The sequence below is a fragment of the Acipenser ruthenus genome, chromosome 4, assembly GCF_902713425.1.
Source record: "Acipenser ruthenus chromosome 4, fAciRut3.2 maternal haplotype, whole genome shotgun sequence".
Taxonomy (NCBI): Eukaryota; Metazoa; Chordata; class Actinopteri; order Acipenseriformes; family Acipenseridae; genus Acipenser; species Acipenser ruthenus.
Window position 1 is genome coordinate 14,732,262 of NC_081192.1, and position 20,398 is coordinate 14,752,659.

Genomic DNA, 20,398 nt, shown 5'->3' on the forward strand with positions numbered 1-20,398 from the left:
CCTTCTCCAACACTTTGTAACGCAGTGCTGAGAGAAAATCAAAGTGCTGGCAATGGCAATACCAGACTGCTGTCCTTCCTGTATAACACACTAACATTTAATATAGAAACCTTTGAAATCCAGTGCATTTTCTGGTGTCATCAGAATCAGATATGGAGAACCTGTTTTGTATTTCAAACCTACTATGTGTGATGATAAATTCAGGCTGATCTCTAGGGTGGTGGTTGTGGTGCTTTTAGTTAGCATTTTTGTTTATGCTGCCATTGTTATTTACGTTTCTAGTTTGACGCAACATTTTTCCAGTAGGTAAATGGCTTCAGTTTATTAGTAGGGTAGTCAATTCTTGGCTACAGCAAGGTCATGGTATGGAGCAACGTTTTCACTCCTGTCCCCATTTCCACAAACAAAGACATAGTTACACAAATACATATACATTAAAATAGTATTTTCAAAGTTATTAAACATGTTGGTTTCACAGTTCTACACTGGGTTTAAGAGGTTTTTTTGTTGTTTTGTTTGTTTATTTCTGTTTAAACAGACCCAAACACTATTTTCCACCATTATAACAGCAAAATAAATTGTAGTAAACCAATTTGAAGCATGGATAGTGTAGTATAGTAAAAATATAGTTAAAGAATGTAACTACTCTAGATGAACTACAGTTGTATTTTCAGTGATACCCAACTGTACCCACACACGCTCCCACACAGACACACGCACACCCTCAAAATAAAGGAAGGAAGACTAAAAAATGATGTGAAATATCTTCAAATTACTTCCTTTATGGTTTACATTATGTTGTCAGTATTGTGGCTAATTGCAGCTCAGACATCGTGTCATTTAGCACCTATGTTTGTAGAAAATCTTGTGTGAGGTTTTTAGTCTCCTAGTATTGATGTGCAGTTGCAACTTAGAGGTAAGGCAGTGGGAGGGGCTAAGTTATCCTCTTATTTTGACTTAATTGCTGCTTTAGCTTGCTTGTATCTTGGCTGATGCGTGGGGAGGGTGATCCTGTGTACATTTCTGTGTGGGGAGACGGACCCAACATCATTGCTTGTTTATAAACAGCTCTTCAAACTGCACAGTGATATTACTGTAGGAATGCGAACCTGGCTAAATATCCTACAGTGGGTTTTTAACTATCTGTCAGTCCTGTTTGTTTCTGTTTTAATACTAAACAGTTTAATTATATCAACCATGATGTGACTTTTTTTTCACACCTGATAAAGAAGGATCTTCATTCTTAAATAAGTTTCATGATTGGAAATACTTTTTGTTCGTTTTAACACTGCCTTTCTAATAAAAAGGCCTTTATTTATTTATTTTTCCTGGAACATAGGACACATTGCAGATACTGTACTTCAAAGACAGTTGCAACTGAGACTCTGTGTTATAATTGGACGTCATGGGTGTGTTAGTGTAAAATAAATAAAAAATTACAAAAATCAGCACCATATACTTTTCTATAATGTGGTAAAATTCCTCTTGTGTTGGAAGATGTTTTTACTGGTTTGTTATATCATTTTCTCTTAAGGCAATGAGTAACGTGTGGGGATTTTATTTACTGTACTGTTATGTACTGTATGCTCTGTTGCCTTGCAGACCATAAGTAAACAGTCGAGCATGTCACAAGGGAGATGAACAATAGTACTGTAACTGTATTCAAGTTATTACCAATGAGGTCCCTCTAGCTTCAGAAATGGAAGCCAGCTGGCTTTCATTAGCCCCCCCTTTCTATCCATTTATCGAGCAAGTTTATAAGTTACTCGGTATTATTGCTACAAAAATAGTAGCGACATAAGGGCAAAAAAATGGTTTTCCATCCACTGCATATTCTAGCGAGTCGAAGGGAATTCCCAGTGACATTTTGTGATGTCATAGCCAATTTGCATGTGTTGCAACGTTTTGTGCCAACTTGCATAAAATATACATGCTAGATGACTTTCCATACGGCTGGTTTTTTTTAAGTCGCTCGCTAGTCTAGCGAGTATACATTCTACTGAGCAAGCACCTTAAAAAATGGAAGTGAAACTTGATCCAGTTACATCATAATAAGAATGAGAATAATATTTCTTTACAGATATTTTTAGTTTACATGTTTATTAGAAATTTCCACAAATTTATTGCACTGTAACTTGACGACAAAGTGCAACCGCACCACGGCCTGCATGGACGGTGTAGACGCAGGAATTAGTTAGGCCGTTTGATTTTATTGATATTTGTTTGTACATTTATTTTGCGCATCTGTTTATTTTGCACTTGGTGTTTTTGTGGTTTTATATTTATTTGTTTCTTTTTCTCTTCATGTTTTATATTTTATATTTCTCTTTGTGTAGTTATCACATTTCCTGTGTCTGTCCTTTTCCATGCTCTCCGTGGCGTGGTTGTCTTTGTATAGTTTTAGTCTCTCTACAGACCCTAAATACTTGGTGTTTCTTTTTGAACTTCAACCTCACCTGTTAAACCATAGAACCCTGATATTTACTTATTTTTAATTTAACTTTATTTATTTATTTATTTATTTATTTATTTATTTATTTATTTATTTGAAGTAAGCTTATTCAACTTTAAATTTCCCCGTTTTGGACATTTTCTTTCAATCGGAGCATGCGCATTAAACATTTGACATCACTGGAATGGCAAAGAAGGGCGCTAGGACCAGAAATACACTCGTTACGGTTTTCAATGCAAGTGTCGAATAAAATGTTGCTGCGAGTAAAAAATAAAACCACCTCTAGCGAGCGAGCTTGTCATGAGAGTGAAAACTTCTTAAAAGTTGACTTAAACCGTTTTCCATAGCGTTTGTCACATATTTTCTTATTCTTATTAAGTTTTACCGAGCTTAAAAGTTGGATGGAAAAAGGCTTAATGAAGAAGCCACATACTGTAGGTTTGAGATCTTCAATGTGATTTCAATGGCTTTTCAGGTGGCATAGGTTATGGAATTAGTTCTAAACCCTATAATGCTAAACTACTTACCTAGATGTCGCAGAAATGTTCAATGTACACTAGGTTGCTCTACAAAAAAAGGCATCACAATCAGAAGTTTTACTAATTGTACTGTACTCCTGTTACACTTATTAAACAGTAAAAACTACTATAATAGTAATAATAATAATAATAGACATGCTCATCTTTTTACTAAAAATATATTAAATAAATTGTATATTAAACAAATAGAGTAGGCAACCGATACAGTAATTATGTGCAGCCAGCATATATGTTTCACAAAAAAATAACTCAAGTACAGCTAACACAGATGTGCTCGGAACAGTTTATTTCACTGGTTGTGTTAACATGGTACATTTTATTCATACATCAGTAACATTTAATAAACGTTCGCAATGACAATAGTATACAACGCAGAGTACTGTGTACACATGATTTGTGGGTTCGATGGGCATGTGAGTAGCAGATTTTCCATCTGAGCTTGGGTTCTGGTAGAAGCACTTTCCATTGTATCTACATGTGCCATACATACCTCAGGGATGAAAATAACTTGTTGCATTGCAGTTTTAGAGAATAAAACTAATCAGGCTCTAGTGGTGCAATTGGAAACCTGATTTCTTAATCGTTTATCACATATGCATTTATAGCCAATAATCGATGCATCATCAAAAAATGTATTTTTCAAAATCAAGAACCATCATTAGGATTTGTGTTTTAAATGAGATTTGTTTTAACTGAAATCATTTCAATCTGAAACATGCATGTTAATTTACATTACTGTTAACATTTTATGTCAAAAGCACCATCTACACGAAATCCAATAAATTGTCAAACTTTGCTTTTTCATCATCCCCTTTACCCGAAACGTGTCCAATCTTCGTGACAGATTCTTAAATTTTTTTAATAAAATAATTGCGCAGCTTTAAGTCAGGACATAGTAATAAAAATATTTTAACTGATACATCATAACGTGAATCCAGAGTCCAAAAGGTCTGTATCCTAGCAACGCGCTGACATTGACTACCTACCGTAGTAGCCCTAATATAAGTTTATAACTACATAATCAGTTTAATTCAAACTGTTAATGGAGGACATCAAACTGGGCTCTAATGTGATGCATCAATTAACCAATATGTAATCGAAGCTCTAGAAATTTAAGGGCGTATGACCAGTAACCGATGCATCAACTTAACTGTTGCGTCTCTGAGCTTGATTAAAAAACCCTAAAGGTGCATCAATACCACAAGATCAGTGTCTCATTAAGCTCATTGTAAAACCTGTGGATCCTAATTGCCCATGCCTGCATTATGGAATGTGTGGGTAGGACATAACCTTCTCTTACAGCAATATATATACAGGCTTATGAATTACCCTTCACATTAAGCTGTGACCTAACATGGCTTTAATTATGGGCTCATGCGACTTTATGGTTTCCAGATGATAAACACTTTCAGGTGTTAGCTTCACACTTGTTATTGAACTGCATTCTGTGATTTTCTAGGTCAAGTTTGATTGCACATGAGCAATTAACTCTTTTGTGGAAGTAATAGGCACTTTCTAAGGCTTGTATATCGGAGAACATTTGAGGTGTTGATTTCATATTTGAGGAGGTAAATTAACACTGCATGTTAAATATGTTACGTAGAGCCCTTGACATTGACCTCAAACCCAAAAGGCTGCCAAATGGAGGCTATGTGAATATTAATCAAGCAATCAATCTATATTTCTTATATAGCGCCTTTCATGATTAAAAAAGCACTTTACAGATCAAAACAACACAAATCAGTAACATACAAAACAATTTGGGGAAATCGTAAAAGATGATACCCCTTTTAAATTACAAACATTAAAGTAGTTAAAGTCATTTGAATTATTACTTTAAAAAGCAGTGGTAAAAAATAAAATAGGCAGTATAATATAGAATGATAACATTTTCCCTTCAAGATGTTAGGTTTTCTACATGATGGAGACAGCACACTTTGAGATATTGTCTTCACATTCTCTGATTCTGTTACGAGTGTTTCCAAGTGCAAAGGAGCTGTTTCAGTGGCATATTGTTTTAACATCTAACAAATCATTCTATTAAAGGGGCCTTTCGTATTACACTGTGACGGGGGGGGGGGTTGTTTTTTTCACAAAACTACTCCTCTCTGGTTTAATTTGCCTTATTTTTGAAATTTTGAAGGGATTGGAACCTGCCTCTGGATTTCTCCCTGCTTAAAATGTAATCCCAGACAGGCCCTGAAAAACTGTACTTTACAAAACAGGTTCATAGAAATGGAGCATAAATCCATCATGTTCAGTAACCTTTAGTACAGTGAAGTTAATTGTGCAATAACAATATAACTCCTAAAAATACCAGTATTATGCTGCTTGAGCTTTAAAGTCCATTGTTTTTTTCCATACTCATTTTTAAGTGCTGTTGCATATTCTCCTGGTGTTACATTTTACCTTGATATTTTGTGTTGCATCTCCCCCACACCCCAGTGGAGTGCTGCTTCTCTCATGAAACCGACACTAATTATGCATTGAGGGACTCCCATTGTTTTGATGTACACTGTAAATGTACTGGGAGATGATAAGCAAGTTCTTATATCATCCAGCGGGGATGTGAAATGTTTTCATGACAATTGTTGCGCTTGTTGTCAAAACACTACATAACATGGTAGGAAAAATCATTTTCATGCCATGTAAACATTATGAGCATTAATGCCTTACATGAATATAAGTTCATACCTGTTAAACATACACTGCTTAAAACACTTCAAGCATTTATGTGTATATATTTTAAATCTGCCCATGTGGGCCAGTCGGTGAAGATGGTGTGTTTGGTGCACTGAATAAGACTAATGGCACGCTCAGGTTACAGTATTTGTGGTGATGGGTCTGTCGTCATATAGGTTTGATCATCAAAAAGCTTTGGGCTTGGCAGTAGTATGATATTGATTAATTCTCTAACAAACATTTCAATGTCATGGTATGACCTACCTGTTGTAAATCACGAATTTACAGATGAATCCATGAATGCAGTTAACAAAAATAGCTCATGATGGTTTTTTTAATGTACAGCAGTATGAATACAGTGTGCCTGTCTTTTTTTATTGGAATACAGTGAGTGTTGGAGTATTACAGTTAGTAAAATGAGGGTAAAAGCAAAGTCTTTACAGCTTTTAGCAAATGCTTGTTAAACTTTTACCCAGCACTCGCAGGCAAGTAATGTATCTGCAATAAGGAAAAACACATAGCCAGATTGTGACAGCTTGTTGGAGCGAGTCCAGTATGTAGGCGTTGTTAGCAAAACTGTGAAACCTGTCTAGTAGGACCACCTTTGAGACCAGTTAAAATAGGTCTCAATAGGCAGGTATTCTTCAAAAGCATGTTTTTGTATACATATTTTAAGTTAGATTCAATGCTAAAAAGGTGTGGTCTGTTCCTTTCTTGCATACACTACACTCGCTGGCATCACCATAGCCTTGACTAGAAGTATAAATGACAGCAAGCTTTTAAATAAATGGTTTGTTTTGTGGCTAGACTTTACAGTTTATCCAAAAACTTACAATTTCTCACTGCTTGATCAATAGTGTTATTGTGTTTTTTTTTGTATTTTTTTTTTAATAAATACATTAAAATAATAAGAAATGTTTACCAGTATAATATTTATTTGTATATTTGAATGGATATACTTTTTTGCTACATTACAGTGGTTAGTTGACGTTTTTGTTTAAAACAGAATAAAAAAATAAGTTTTAAACAATTAAAAATGATCTCTAATTACTCATTTTCAGAATGTACCAGGATTGTGGTTAAAAAGGCAGCTACATCTGCTGTAACTTGGAACCATGCAGCTTTAACTGGTAGGGTGCATTAAAAGTCTAAAGGGAGTGGTTGTTGTACAATATCAGATCATTAAGAAACTTGACCAGAACAAGAAGAGAAAAAGCATCTGTTTAACCTCACTGAAAACAAGAACATCTGCAGCCATATTGTGTTTGTATAATTATGAAGGTGAGAATCAGCATAGATTTAAAAGAGAGTTTTGGCCAATGTTTAAATACAGTACATAAAACCAAGCAGACTTTTCTCCATTACAAGAGAAGCACACAAGGTTTAAATTTATTTATTACTGTATTTTCTCTAATATTGTAACCCTTTCCCTCTTGGACTGTAGCAGTGCTTCGTATTTGACTGTAGCAATTCTTCGTATTTGACTGTAGCAGTGATTCTTATTTGACTGTAGCAATGCTTCGTATTTGACTCTAGCAATGCTTCGTATTTGACTGTAGCAATGCTTCGTATTGCTCATCTGCCTTTTTCAAAAACCAAAGATTGTAGATGGCATTTGCCATTGTCAGACAGAAACTCCAAACATAACATTTGACTACAGTTAACATTTGACTACAGTACCAAACAAGCAGCTTCTATTCAGGGATTTTGTTGAACAAAGCTGCTCTCAAATAATGCACTCTGACAGCTTTTGCTGTTATGTAACTGCAAACAGCTACTATATAAGGGTGTGTGTGTGTGGGGGGGGTATGTGTGTCTGGTGGGGTGGGGTGGGGGTGTAAGCAGCAAGTTATTTCTTGTACAGTAGCTACAGCAGTCCTTCAGAGTGAGATGAATGGATATTAATAAAAACCAAGAATAAAAAATCAGAGAGGGACAAAGGTCATCCCTCTGGTGTGAGTAAAGGTTTAAATAACTGTTGAACGACAGGGTGGGAGTGCCAAATCAGGCTTTATGTTATTTCCAGCTAAATCACCAGTCAGTGTAAGCACATAATATTCAGCTGCATTTCTATGCCAGTTTACACCGATGAAAGAAATTGCCCTAACGAGGACACAATTACCTTACCATTGGCCTCCACCTGTGAACCATTAAAGTTGCTGTCACATTTTCTGGATAAAAACCCCACTGTTGAAGGATCATTGGTCTGTGGGAGCTTCCACAGCACAGGGGTTGAATACTTATGCAAGCAAGATATTTCAGTTTTTTATTTTTCTTAAAAATATTTCCCAACATAAAACCATTGTCACCTTACAATAATTGATTTTGAGTTTCAGTGTTTTAAAATAAAATATCAAACAGAACGAAATTTCAGTGTACCATTTGTAATTCAGTAATATGAGAGAATTGGTCAGGGGTCTGAATACTTTTGCAAGGCACTGATTTCATATATATATATATATATATATATATATATATATATATATATATATATATATATATATAATCAGTGATTTTCAGAAAATTGGGACTTTTTGGCTTTTTTTTTTTTCAATGCAGTGTATGGTGTTTGGTCTCAAAATGTTTTACTACCCCTAGAGTACATGGAACTGAAGTTGCCAAGCTCCCACCAAATTTGTGTTGCTATGGCAACAAGACAATCATTGTGGTCCCTCAAGAAATGTCAATTTGGTCACGCAAAAACATTTAAAAAAAATGTAAATACAAATTATTATTCAAACCATTTTTATAGTGTTTGTGAAGAGTTTACCATCTGATCTTGTTAATGAGGCAAAAAAAATATTATATTTTTTTTCTATTTTCTGCCTAGAAATGTACACAATTAAATGGAGACAAGTGCAATACATTGGTATTTTTTGTTTGATTTTACAAAAATAATATATTTTTCAAGATTTTTTTTTAAAACTATGCTACTGATGATCTTTAGTATAGTGGATAAACATAACATTGAACAATTTAAAAAAATGTTGAGCAGTTTTATTTTTATTTTGCAATTTAATCTTGTGGCAATACCGTGACCAAGTTGACAAGAAGAATTATAAGACTAGTGACTAGTATTCTTTTGAAATTGTTTAATGACTTTTAAATAAACAATATAGAATTAAAAAAACATGAAAGTATGTATTTATCAAATAGAATATTTTTAAAATGTAACAGTACGAACAAGTGCAATATTTCAACAAGAAAGGAAGGAGGGAGGGTTTCCTCGGCTCACCGGGCACCAGCGACCCCTGTGGTCTGGCCGGGTGCCTGCGGGCTTGCCTGTAAGCTGCCCGAGAGCTGCGTTGTCCTCCGACGCTGTAGCTCTTGGGTGGCTGCATGGTGAGTATGCAGTATTCACCCTCCCGAGTCAGCGTGGGGGTGATAGCGGTGAGCTGAGCCTAAAAATAATTGGGCAATACAAATTGTGAGAAAATAATAAAAAATAATTGGCAACGACTAAATTTTTATTAAAAAAAAAAAAAAAAAAAAAAAAAGATTAATGTATTATAAAATTTCGGGGGGTGTGTTTCAGTGTGCATGCCTACAAAATTGCACTGTATATATAGAAAACAAAATATCCCCCCCCCTTAAAAAAAAATAATAATAAAGGCATCAGCTACATGTCTAAATAATAATTATCCATCCATTATTATAACCGCTTAATCCTTTAGAGGGTCGCGGTGAGCCGGATCCTAACCTGGCAGACACAGGGGCGCAAGGCAGGACTACACCCTAGGCAGGACGCCAGTCCATCGCAGGGCACCACACACACACACTCACACAGAGGGCAATTTAGAGTGACCAATCAACCTTGGACTGTGGAAGAAAACACACACAAACACGGGGAGAACATGCAAACTCCACACAGACAGACCCCTAGGCCGGATTCGAACCTAGGACCCTGGAGCTGTGAGGCAGCAGCGCTAACCACTACGCCACCGTGCAACCCTAAATAATAATAATACTAACTCCACTACTAATAATAACAACACTAAAAAGTAGTTTGCAGCCCTAGTCACAAGCCATGTCACACAGATTTGTATGATAAACTGTGACCAAGTTGACTGTTGAGAAGTTTCCCGCCAAAAAATGACAGTTACAGAAAAGGCCCCATCTAACTGTAATGTTAGTCCAAAATATACAAATAACCTTTGCCTTTTCTGTACAGTTTGAATATTTTAAACAACTTTTGTCAAATTGACACTAAGGACCAAGTTGACATGTTATGGTTATCAATTCTACATACGTTACATAGATATGAAAAAAATAAATAAAAGATCAAACTTTACCAAGCCTCTCTAATCTTCTTCCTATCAGCAGTGAGGTAGGACCCCTCTGAGGACCCCAACATTGTAGCTGTCTTTTTAAATTCCTTACTTAAATTGGCGAAATCCATAAACTGTGACCAAGTTGACATTTTTGCGTGACATGATATTTTCAGAATTAAAATGCATTTATTACTAATTTGACATTTTTTTGATGTTTTGATTATTTGTTATTTAAAAAGATACAACTGTTTATTATCATGGAGGCTGAATTGCTTTACAACTTGCAGAAATATTTTTATTGGTGAGATTTTTAAATTTTGGGTTGGGACACTCAATTTTAACCATGTTACTGACTTAAGTGTAAATTTCTATAAATTACAAGTGTATATTTTTCCAAAATATTATTGATAATTTGTAGTAAATTGATTCTACTTTAAAACATAAACATTTAATTAAATGTCAATTTAGGATGTAATTTGAAAAAGAAATACTTATTAACTAAGAAATAAATGCTGAGGACCCGATTTTCTGAAATCACTGATATATCGGGCAGCAGTGTGGAGTAGTGGTTAGGGCTCTGGACTCTTGACCGGAGGGTTGTGGGTTCAATCCCCAGTGGGGGACACTGCTGTTGTACCCTTGAGCAAGGTACTTTACCTAGATTGCTCCAGTAAAAACCCAACTGTATAAATGGGTAATTGTATGTAAAATAATGTGATGTCTGTATAATGTGAAATAATGTATAATGTGATATCTTGTAACAATTGTAAGTCGCCCTGGATAAGGGCGTCTGCTAAGAAATAAATAATAATAATAATAATATATATATATATATATATATATGCATATGCATGCTTTAGTTTAATATGATGTGAATTAAATGGTCACCCTTTAGATATCTGGGATGAAAGAACATTTGTGCCAATTTCTACAACATATATAACATAAAAGATAATATTTTCAAATTTAGGAGAAGTATGAACTCACTAAAGTAGTACAGAGTTCCTACTGCTAACACAAATGCACCAAAGGAACACTGAAAACTTCATGATACACTAGCTTAAACATACACAACACAACTATATACTTTTTCAGTAGTGCGGCATGGCTATGATTGGCTTTAATAATCGCTTTGCTTAAAGTATGTGGTGCTAACAAAATAATATTCATTGCTAAAATCATGTTGGTCTCAGAATTTCTAGAAAAAACACACATTATGATAAAGTAGATTTCTTTTTTATATATATAAAGGTAATGTATTTGAATCTGTTGGAGAATAATATTTTTTGAATGCCAATTTATTTCAGTGGTGTACTTCAAGTTAACTTTAGCATGAAGAAATTAAGTGCCATTAAAAACATGTTGTTAGGAAAAGCAGTGAATGGTATTCAAATGTGAGCCAAATGCATCTAGGGAGTTTGAATATTAAAAAATTGAAAATTGAAAAAATAGGAAATATCTATCTATATTTACTTTATGGAGCCGTTCCAAATTTTCGACATGTTGAAGTATTTGTAGGGTTGATACGGTATATGTAATGATACTGTATATTCTGACAGAGGTTATTTTATGTACGTATTGGAATAGGCTCTTCTGTTAAGGCCCTGTACACTCTACATAACCGATCTCGAGAACTGTACTCTTTTATGATGTTATGGCCTTGTTTCTTAAAAACAGGTACATTTTATCATCGTGTGCATTTCGTTTTGAACTCTGAAGTTCTCCTTGACTGATTTCATTGCTCCAGATATCAATGTGCCTTGATTTTGGCGTCCATCTGATCACATTTCTCCATGATCCACCATTTTACAACCAGCCTCAGAAAACTGTATACGGTACAGCAGTAGTGATAGTCGCTCTCAACTCCTTCAGGCACCTACTCTGAGGACTGTATTTGTAATGTCCACGTGCCAAAGCATATCAGAAAGCATTTGGTATATTGGAGGATACACAAAAAATGTAGTTCGGTATTGTAGTGTCCACACTTCTGACAAACCGCACTACCTTATGCGATCTAATGCAGTTTAAAGGCATATGGTGGACAGGGCCTTGGATCACTCTGGCTTGTGAGGAATGGTTTTTGTAAAAAGTAAAGCGAATTTGGAGTTGAACTATTCCCATAATACTGCTGCACTGGGCTGTTTTAAATAACGGTATGAACAAAAATGATGCGATTTTTAAAATTGATTCAAAAGGCTGTATGATGATAATATTGTATAACCTGCATCCACCTGGTTCCCTTTTAAATGTGTGCATTTTCAGTACAAGTGCAAGTGAATCAACAAGCTTACATGTAAGCAGCAGGCCTGGCCAAGAGCTGATGGCTCTGTTAGGGAGCTCTAATCAGAGTCCTGTTTTTTTGGCAGCTCTTCTGTAAGCCAGCATCTAAAAATATAATGTTTTATACATCTTTTACAAGCAGCATTATTGTTGTATTGCTGCTAAAAACAAAAATGCCATAATGCCATCCTATAATGCTGGTGCATTAGAAAAATATATTGAAAAAGGTAAAAGATGGCAGCTTCTGCATTGCTGTCTATCGCTGGTGAAATCAGTGTGCTTGTCAGAAGCTATTTGTGTTTGCATTCTGCCGTGTATACAGGGAGTGATACAGAATACGTATTTTTACTTTCTACATTATTGGTTTATAAGAATACTGACAATACAATGAAATACATCATTTTCCTTTTAAAATGTAGTTTAAAAAAATAAAACAAAATCATGCACTGCTCCTACTGTAATATGATTTCTACAAATAAGTGGTCTCATCATTTCCACATTAATTATTCAGCTGGTTAATTGCATCCATGGTTTATATAACTTTAATGTAACTGTTGTACAGTATTGATGTGTTTGCTTATTTTGCCATCATGTTTTGTTAAAATGAATACAGGTACAGTACATTTGCTTCTTTATGTACTATCTTCAGCTATCATGTAAAATATTCCCTAACATTAATGTCTCAGTCTTGTACCATGACTGTAGTGTCCAGCACAGTGTGCATGAACTCCCAAAGGGCAATAGTTATTTTCCTCTTGTGGTATATCATTCGACTGCAGCCAGAGGTTCAGTTTCCACATCCCCGTGAGTCAGAGTACCCCTGTAGTTACAGTAGGTGTTTTGGTTGTGTTTGTTTTTTATAATTCAGTAGCTTAGGTGCCTAGAGAACTTCTGCAGCATAAGTCTTAATAGGCCTGCTTGACAGAAGCCCTTACAGAATCGCTGTAGGGATGTTCTTTGAGGTCAGGATCTGGGAAAATGACATTTTTACATGTTGTGGATGTAGGTCATGGTGATCGGCTTCTTTATGATTCTCATGACTCTAATTTTGAATTTACTGCTGTGGCAGAGACGTATGTTACTGGCCGACTTGTTAACTCGGGCAAAAATATACATCATGCTTGACAGGATATCCTATTGATATCTGTGGCAAACTCGCTTCTTTTAAAATAATGTGCACTCTAGTTTTAAAGTTCAAACAAAACAATATGACTGCATAAACTTTGGTGCTTGGAAATATATTTAATTTTTATACAATAATATGGGAATCAATTTAACATATTAAATGAATATCTAAATTGTTCTGTGTGTGTGTGTGTGTTTCTGCTGTTTTAGGTGTTGCATTACATAATTTAACTATGCATAATCAATGCCAAATTCTATGGTTATTACAATGCATACTGTATAGTCAGCATATCATTGCTCTACATTTTTCTAATGTAAGAAGAACCATCTGAAATTCAGTGGCTGGGTTGTATGACAAAATGTGATCAAAACCCAGAGAATTTATTTACATTACTAAATGTCTTCAGTGGTATTCAAATATTATTAAATGTAAGCCTGAAATATCCATTTACTTTAAAATTGGATCTCTAAAGGATTTTGAATGCATGTAAACATTGCTAAGTTTGCACAGTGGAGAAGGAGGGACCACGGCTTCACATGCCAATACAACTGCACAGTACAATAGGCATGGTTTACTGTAGTTTACTGGACTGATTGTTGTTACTTACCACCAACTACCCAAAATTGGGATATTTCTCCCCAGATGTTCTCTCGTCTTTCTATGCACTGTGTGGGAGACATGCATAATTTTTTCCAGATTGATGGTGCAGTAATAAAGAAATTTTCACATTATCAGCGTGTCCGTTAAATACCTGTCAGAGACGGTTTCAAAAGCTAGTTGACGGGCAGAGACTGAAGTCATCAGTCAGTTTGACTTGCAGGAAAAGGTCTGTGACGGACAGCTAGAAACATTGACTGTCACTAACAAGCGCGAAATGAGTGCGCCTCTAGACTGCCCTTTAAAGGCATAGGCAATCGATTGGGCAGTTCTTGTCTTGGCGCATGCTTATTAACAAAGCAAGTCATCGATAGGCCAATTCAGTCCATGTCCCCTCCTTTTTGTTCCTCCTGGAGGGGAGGATTTATTTATTTTGTTTTCATACACGATTGTGATTGACTGTGCCTCGTGTGTTCCTTGAAATGAAAGCGCAGCATATTATTATTCAACATGTAAAACAACTAATTGGCCATATGTGGAAAGTCAGTATTCAAGCTTGTTTGTATGACAAGAGTGTTGGGTGGATGCTGCAGGTGCTGATGTTCACAGCCTGGTCCCATTGGTCAGAAGCCTTGTGTGCCCAAAGCATTTTGAATCTCGATGAATGGCTCTTCAGGTATGCCCTGCATGCTGCAAATGCACTGTAATTGTTTGGCCACCTTGGTTAAGTGTTATGCCTTTGAAAAAGTACGCTTCACACTGACGCGTAAGCACCACAAACAAAAGTGTGTTCTCTAGAGAAAACACAGTTGTGTTGGTGGTTGTTGTATTGTTTTTTTGGGGTTTTTTTCCCAGAAGAAAACTTTTAACTTGAGCAAAAGCTTGGTAAATCTGTCCCTTTTTGGGAATGATTGAAAATTATCCCATTACTGATTGCAGTCTGACCGGTATAGGTTGGTCTGTGAAGTGGTGCCTCCCCCAGCTGTAGGATGTCCTAAGCAGGGTTTTGTGTGTTTTTAGCTTGCTGCATCAGTGTTCTCATACACATAATATGTTACAGACCTTGTTTATTTGAAGGTAAAGTTAAGAGAAACTTGGCCTTTTGACCAAAAACATGGAATTTTGGTAACGTAGATTATAATGCAATGAATCAAAATTATTACTGCTGAAATGTATAGTGTTAAGACATGTTAATTACACACTGTCCCTCGCGTTTGTTTTGGCAGAACCAAAGATTGAAGCTCCATTACAGGTTTTAGAAGTTGTCTGGTTGGGAAGGTCTCCCCAAGGGGGTAATTAATACAATGTACCTGTGAGTGTGGGGGGAGTGTACAACAGAGAGCCTGTTTACGAAGCACCTACACTGGCTTTGGCAGGCCGGACGGGTGTGTCTCCGGTGTACCATCATCTGAGCTGACATTTGAAGAGATCTTGTGGACCTGGGTAGCAGGGTGTTTACCACAGTGCCAACCGGCATGCTGTTTTTGGAGCAAGCATGTTTATCCACGTTTCCAAGCGTTTTGCTAATTACTGAGTTAATTGTGTGATTAACAAATGCACACACACAAAATACCCATTTGGGAGTATATGTTCCCTTAGGCTCTCCATCTAATGAATCGGGTGTCAGTGCAGACGCACAAAGCAGGCCTAGTTTGGGCTCAGAGTGGTGTCATTAAGCAAAGACTTTGGGTGCTAAGGTGACCATTTTTAAATGGTTTTAATGACTAGTCTGCCTTTGCCCGGGTGCTAATGAAGGCTTTGATGAAAGAGCTGCTAGCAAATTAAAGGGATCTAATGGTCATTAGTTTATTTTTTATATCACAGGCCTGTCTGACTGCTCTGTGGTGACGTGCCTGAGTTTTTGCACTAGGGAGCACCTTAGACTCCCTCAGTGTGAGCTTGGAAGAGAATAACAGGTGACAAGAGCCATTGCCAAGAGGGGCAGGAGGGATACAGAGACTGGAGGAGGGATAGGGCAGGCAAATAACAATAACAAACTGTAAAGTTGAAATAATTTCTAGAACATTCTGGAAAAGTACTTGGGTCTACAATGCAGCGAATCATCATTTTTAGTTGGCAGAATACTTTTTATAAGAACTGTGATGCAGCATGTTGTTTCCGGTTTGACCCAGGTTTTAGTCACTGCTTTTGAAGCCCATAAACACAAAAGAACTGTGCTTATGAGGACTGAAATTACTGAAATATACTGTAAAAACATGACTGGACTTGCATAACTAGATAGTGGTATTATTTTATTGCAATTCCTATCGTCACAGTCCTGTGATTTGTAGTTCAAGAATGGTCAGATGTGTGCTTTATGCTGGCTGTCATCATTTACTTTATGACTATCGACTACTGTAAGTCACTTCTTCTCGCAGTACTTCAGTGAATGAGGAGCCCTGTGCTGATTTTATGGAAACTTTAATTTCATACTTAGGAAACTGGCGACAACACCCTTTATTTTTAGCATTGATGTTTTAAAACAGACATTACAGCTAACTGGGCTGTGCAGTGCTTTCACAATACTGTATTACATTTTGAAATCTGCACAACTGAAATTATCTGAGTTTACAAACAAAAAAGGAAATCCAGTTATCCAGAAAAGTTGGCCTTGCTGCTGTTTAGCAAAGGTGCAGTCAGATAACACTGACAGTTGCCAGAGGAGAAGAGTAGGTTGTCTGTTGAACCACGACAGAAAGCAGGGTTATCAAGAGGCATGTTGGGAAGGTGCTGCTTGTGGCTCTGCTTTATTAGACTATAACCAGGCCAGGTTCAAATAAAGATTGGTCATTTGATTAACTTGTATAAGAACCAGAATATAGTTCTGCATTGTTTAAAATACTATTTTTGTTTGTTTGGTAGTTTGCTGCTATTCTGTCAGGAGTGGCTGTTACAGTATTTGAATTTGAATCTTTTTGTTTTAGCATTCTCTTGAGAGAAAAGGTGGTGAACCAGTTTATTTTAGTTGGTGTAGAGCAGAAATGTGCTGTAGTGCCCTACTGCTGTACGTGGACTTTAGGAGTAGCATCCTCCCATTAACAATATTAAAAAAAAAAAATGTTGTAGCAAGGCAGGGAGGGGGTTAAAAATCCTCCCTGCCAAAAACATGTGAGAGTGTGGCTGTTCCCAGATGAGATAATTGGTGTCAATTGGGAACAGCCACATCATGAAGAGAGCTTGAAGCTCCATTAAGGGAAAGATCACCAGGGAGCTGAAAAGAAAAACAAAAAAAAGGTATTGTGTGAACCATAGTGTTTTGGTTAAAATTGTGTGTAAAAGTGTTTGTGACTTAGCCGTCCAGTGTATCAGTTTAGGGCAAAGGTGTGTTAGTGCGTGTGTGTGCGTGTGCGTCAGCGCTAAACCATCAATTCCTGTGTCGGGTCTAAGATTTTAAAGGGGCGAACGAACAAGAGGAATGCAGTCGTGTTACAATATATATATATATATATATATATATATATATATATATATATATATATAATATCTCAAAGCTATAAGTTACCCTTGTGGTTGGTACAGTATGTAGGGGGAGGTCTTGCCCGTTGTGATGATTTTATGTTCTTTGGGAATCAAGGTTAACTACTGTACACTTTTAAGGACACTTGAAAAAAAAAACTTAAAGTAAAAAGCAGTTTCAATAATGCACTATTGGTCTTGGTCAGAAGTATGAATAAGCAGAATTGTTACTCACAGTATGGATGTGTTCATTAGAACATAGTTTGCAGTAAAGCTTGCATAGTCCCATGTTGTCACTAGTATTACTCACTAGTCAGATGACCCTGTTATACATCCCCCCCCCCCCGGTACTTCCTGCCTAAAATGTGCAAGTTCAGATGTGAGCTACTATCTTACATGAAATGTACAGTGAGTGGGCATTGTGTTTGTGTTTGTTTTTATTAGCTTGGAGAGGATGTTGATTTACAGATTTGCTTTTTGTCCAAAGATTTTATATAAGCCTACAGTATGCCTGCCCTACCCTCCAAACTGCAATTTCAGGGCTATCTGGTACATAAATATGTCCATGTTACACGGCCATCATGTGTGTGTGTTTTTTTTATTTTAATACAATTATTATTTACACTGCAAGGATCATACTTAAAATAAATGTCTTTCTCAAGAAGAAATGTCAGAATCTATTCTGGTAGAACTTAAATATCCAGGCATAGTAAGCTTAAAACGCTTTTGTCTGGCTTCACAGACCCTGATAAGCAATCTTGTAAGGTAGTCCAAGTCCTTAGGTAAGGTAGACAAAGATTAGAGATCTGGGGGAGGGTTAGATACAGGTTTACGATCCCCATTGGCTGTACTGTACATAGCAGCAATGCATTTTGTAGAATTTAACAATGTCTTTTTTTGCTTTATTATTTATATAAAGGTATGGTTATACTAAAAGGGAGGCCACTGTCACATAGGTAAACATACAGGGATTGTGGTAAACCCTTGATCGTAGACCTCCCGGTCCATGTCACGGAACACTGATTTCAAAGTTCTCATGATGGTAGATCTGGTTATTCAATATGGATAAATATTAGTACAATTAGATATAAAGTAGTTCCTATTGATTTTAAAGAAATGTAGGTCCTTCCCTCCAGGAGTTACTGTGCAGATTCTGTGAAAGATGTCTGTGGGGCTGCGTAGTTTCATTATGATTTTTTTTTTTTGGTAGTGCAGTTTCTTAACACATACCTACTGGACATACCTTGTTTTGTAAAGTTGTGTGCATCACTATTGTCTCACATGCTTGTATCATAAGCAAGTAGACATACCCAACCAGACCAAGTCAGAATCTCGTGTGATGAATCCAAATGGTATACAGAATTTTGTGAGTGCATCTTTAAAACCAGGACAACAGTTTTCTTTCTTTTTTTTTTCATTAAATGGTGACTTCACCTGGGTTAACCATTGTACCCTTGAGCAGTCTTAGCAAAGCACTGGTAAAACAAAAGCGTTTAAACAATACCTTGTTTGCTTCAAGTAACCGTAGTGTTTCATATTATTATGGATTTCCTGAGGCCTTCAGTACAGTTTACTAGGTTCACTGTGCAGTGCGTATTTTATAACCAGGTACCCACTGCGATGTCTCATCCAAGCTATCAGACATATTTTGGTGACAGTCACTAAGAAACAAAAAACAAAATGCTGCAATAATGTAACTATCCAATTGACCTAACTTGCATGCTTGTGCAAATAATTCTACGTAAGAAAAAATATTGTGCCAATACTTTTTTTTAAGGTTTGGAGAGCCCATTGAGCCCACTGTCTGTCTGTATTTCTCTTTGAGCCAAAAGGGTTTTTGGCTTGCTCTGGCCATTGACAAATTAAGTCCAACCATTGATCAGCATCTACTGTACTGAGGGATTCTTTGAAGTTGTTTTGAATATCTGTAGCTGGTTGAATACCAGTCCCAACACTTGATTACTGATTTTTTTTATTTATTCAAATAAACACTACTTCAAAATGTATTCAGGCAAAAATGACAATGTCTGTCTTTGTTCCTAAAATAATTTGAATTACTGTATCAAAAAGATATGAAGAAAAAATACATAACACACTACTGTATAAAAGTGTTTCTCTTCTTTGTTTATAGTGTACTTTCATGGGATAGATACTGTGTGTATTTTACTCCTGGATTTTTTAAATGTTATTGTTTTACTATAATACAACTTTTTTTCAGTTCAGTCAAAGTTAAAGAATATTCATTTTAATGTATGTCCAAGCATTAGTCATAGTACTGTAATATTCAAGCTAAGTGCTTTTGAAAATCAGAAACAAGAGCTGTTGCTGTTGGCATCATCTCTTTCCCCAGGTGGCAAAAAAAAAGTATTCATGCAGAGTCAGAAATGCTTGGTTTTCATTTAAAGGGGATGCTTCAAGTTGCAAATAACGTTTTATTTTCCCTAAACAGGAATTCTTTGAACATGCGGCGATGCTGTGGGATGATGAAGGAGTAAAAGCATGCTATGAGAGGTCGAATGAATACCAGCTCATCGACTGTGCACAGTAGTAAGTACCTAGGTTTTTCATTATATGTGTGTGTGTGTAAAGCTGTTTTAAGTGAAAAATTGTAAAAATGTGTGGTAATACATTGCTACCCTATTTCACCATATCTCCCACCACCCCCACTCTTAAAACAGATTCTTGACAGCTCCCACTCTTCAGGTGCTCACTGCAATAAGGAGACTGATCATAACATTACTGCAGTTTAACAGTGCGCTCACTTCACACTCTCTGCGTTTTATAAATAGGAACACATGTATTGAACTGCAGCCTTGCAGGCTGTGCCTATAGAATGCTGCCGTGGGTCCCAAATGGTAAACGCTCATTGCCAGCTAAAACTATACTTTTCATAGATAACATTAATATGTATCCCCTTTTTACCTGGAACACACTACTATGTCCACAATTGTCCCAGTTATTGATTTGAGGAATGGTTATAGCCTGGCCATTGGAA

The 20,398-nt window shown here is 36.3% G+C and overlaps 1 protein-coding gene across 2 annotated transcripts in view; it reads left to right on the forward strand.

Moving 5' to 3' along the window:
- Positions 1–20,398, forward strand: part of LOC117400471 (guanine nucleotide-binding protein G(olf) subunit alpha) — a 146,061-nt gene that overhangs the window by 76,054 nt on the left and 49,609 nt on the right. For both annotated transcript variants that reach the window (XM_059022050.1, XM_059022051.1), the window contains exon 5: positions 19,853–19,950. In XM_059022050.1, coding sequence (XP_058878033.1) covers positions 19,853–19,950 — 98 coding nt within the window. The remainder of the gene's footprint in view (positions 1–19,852; positions 19,951–20,398) is intronic.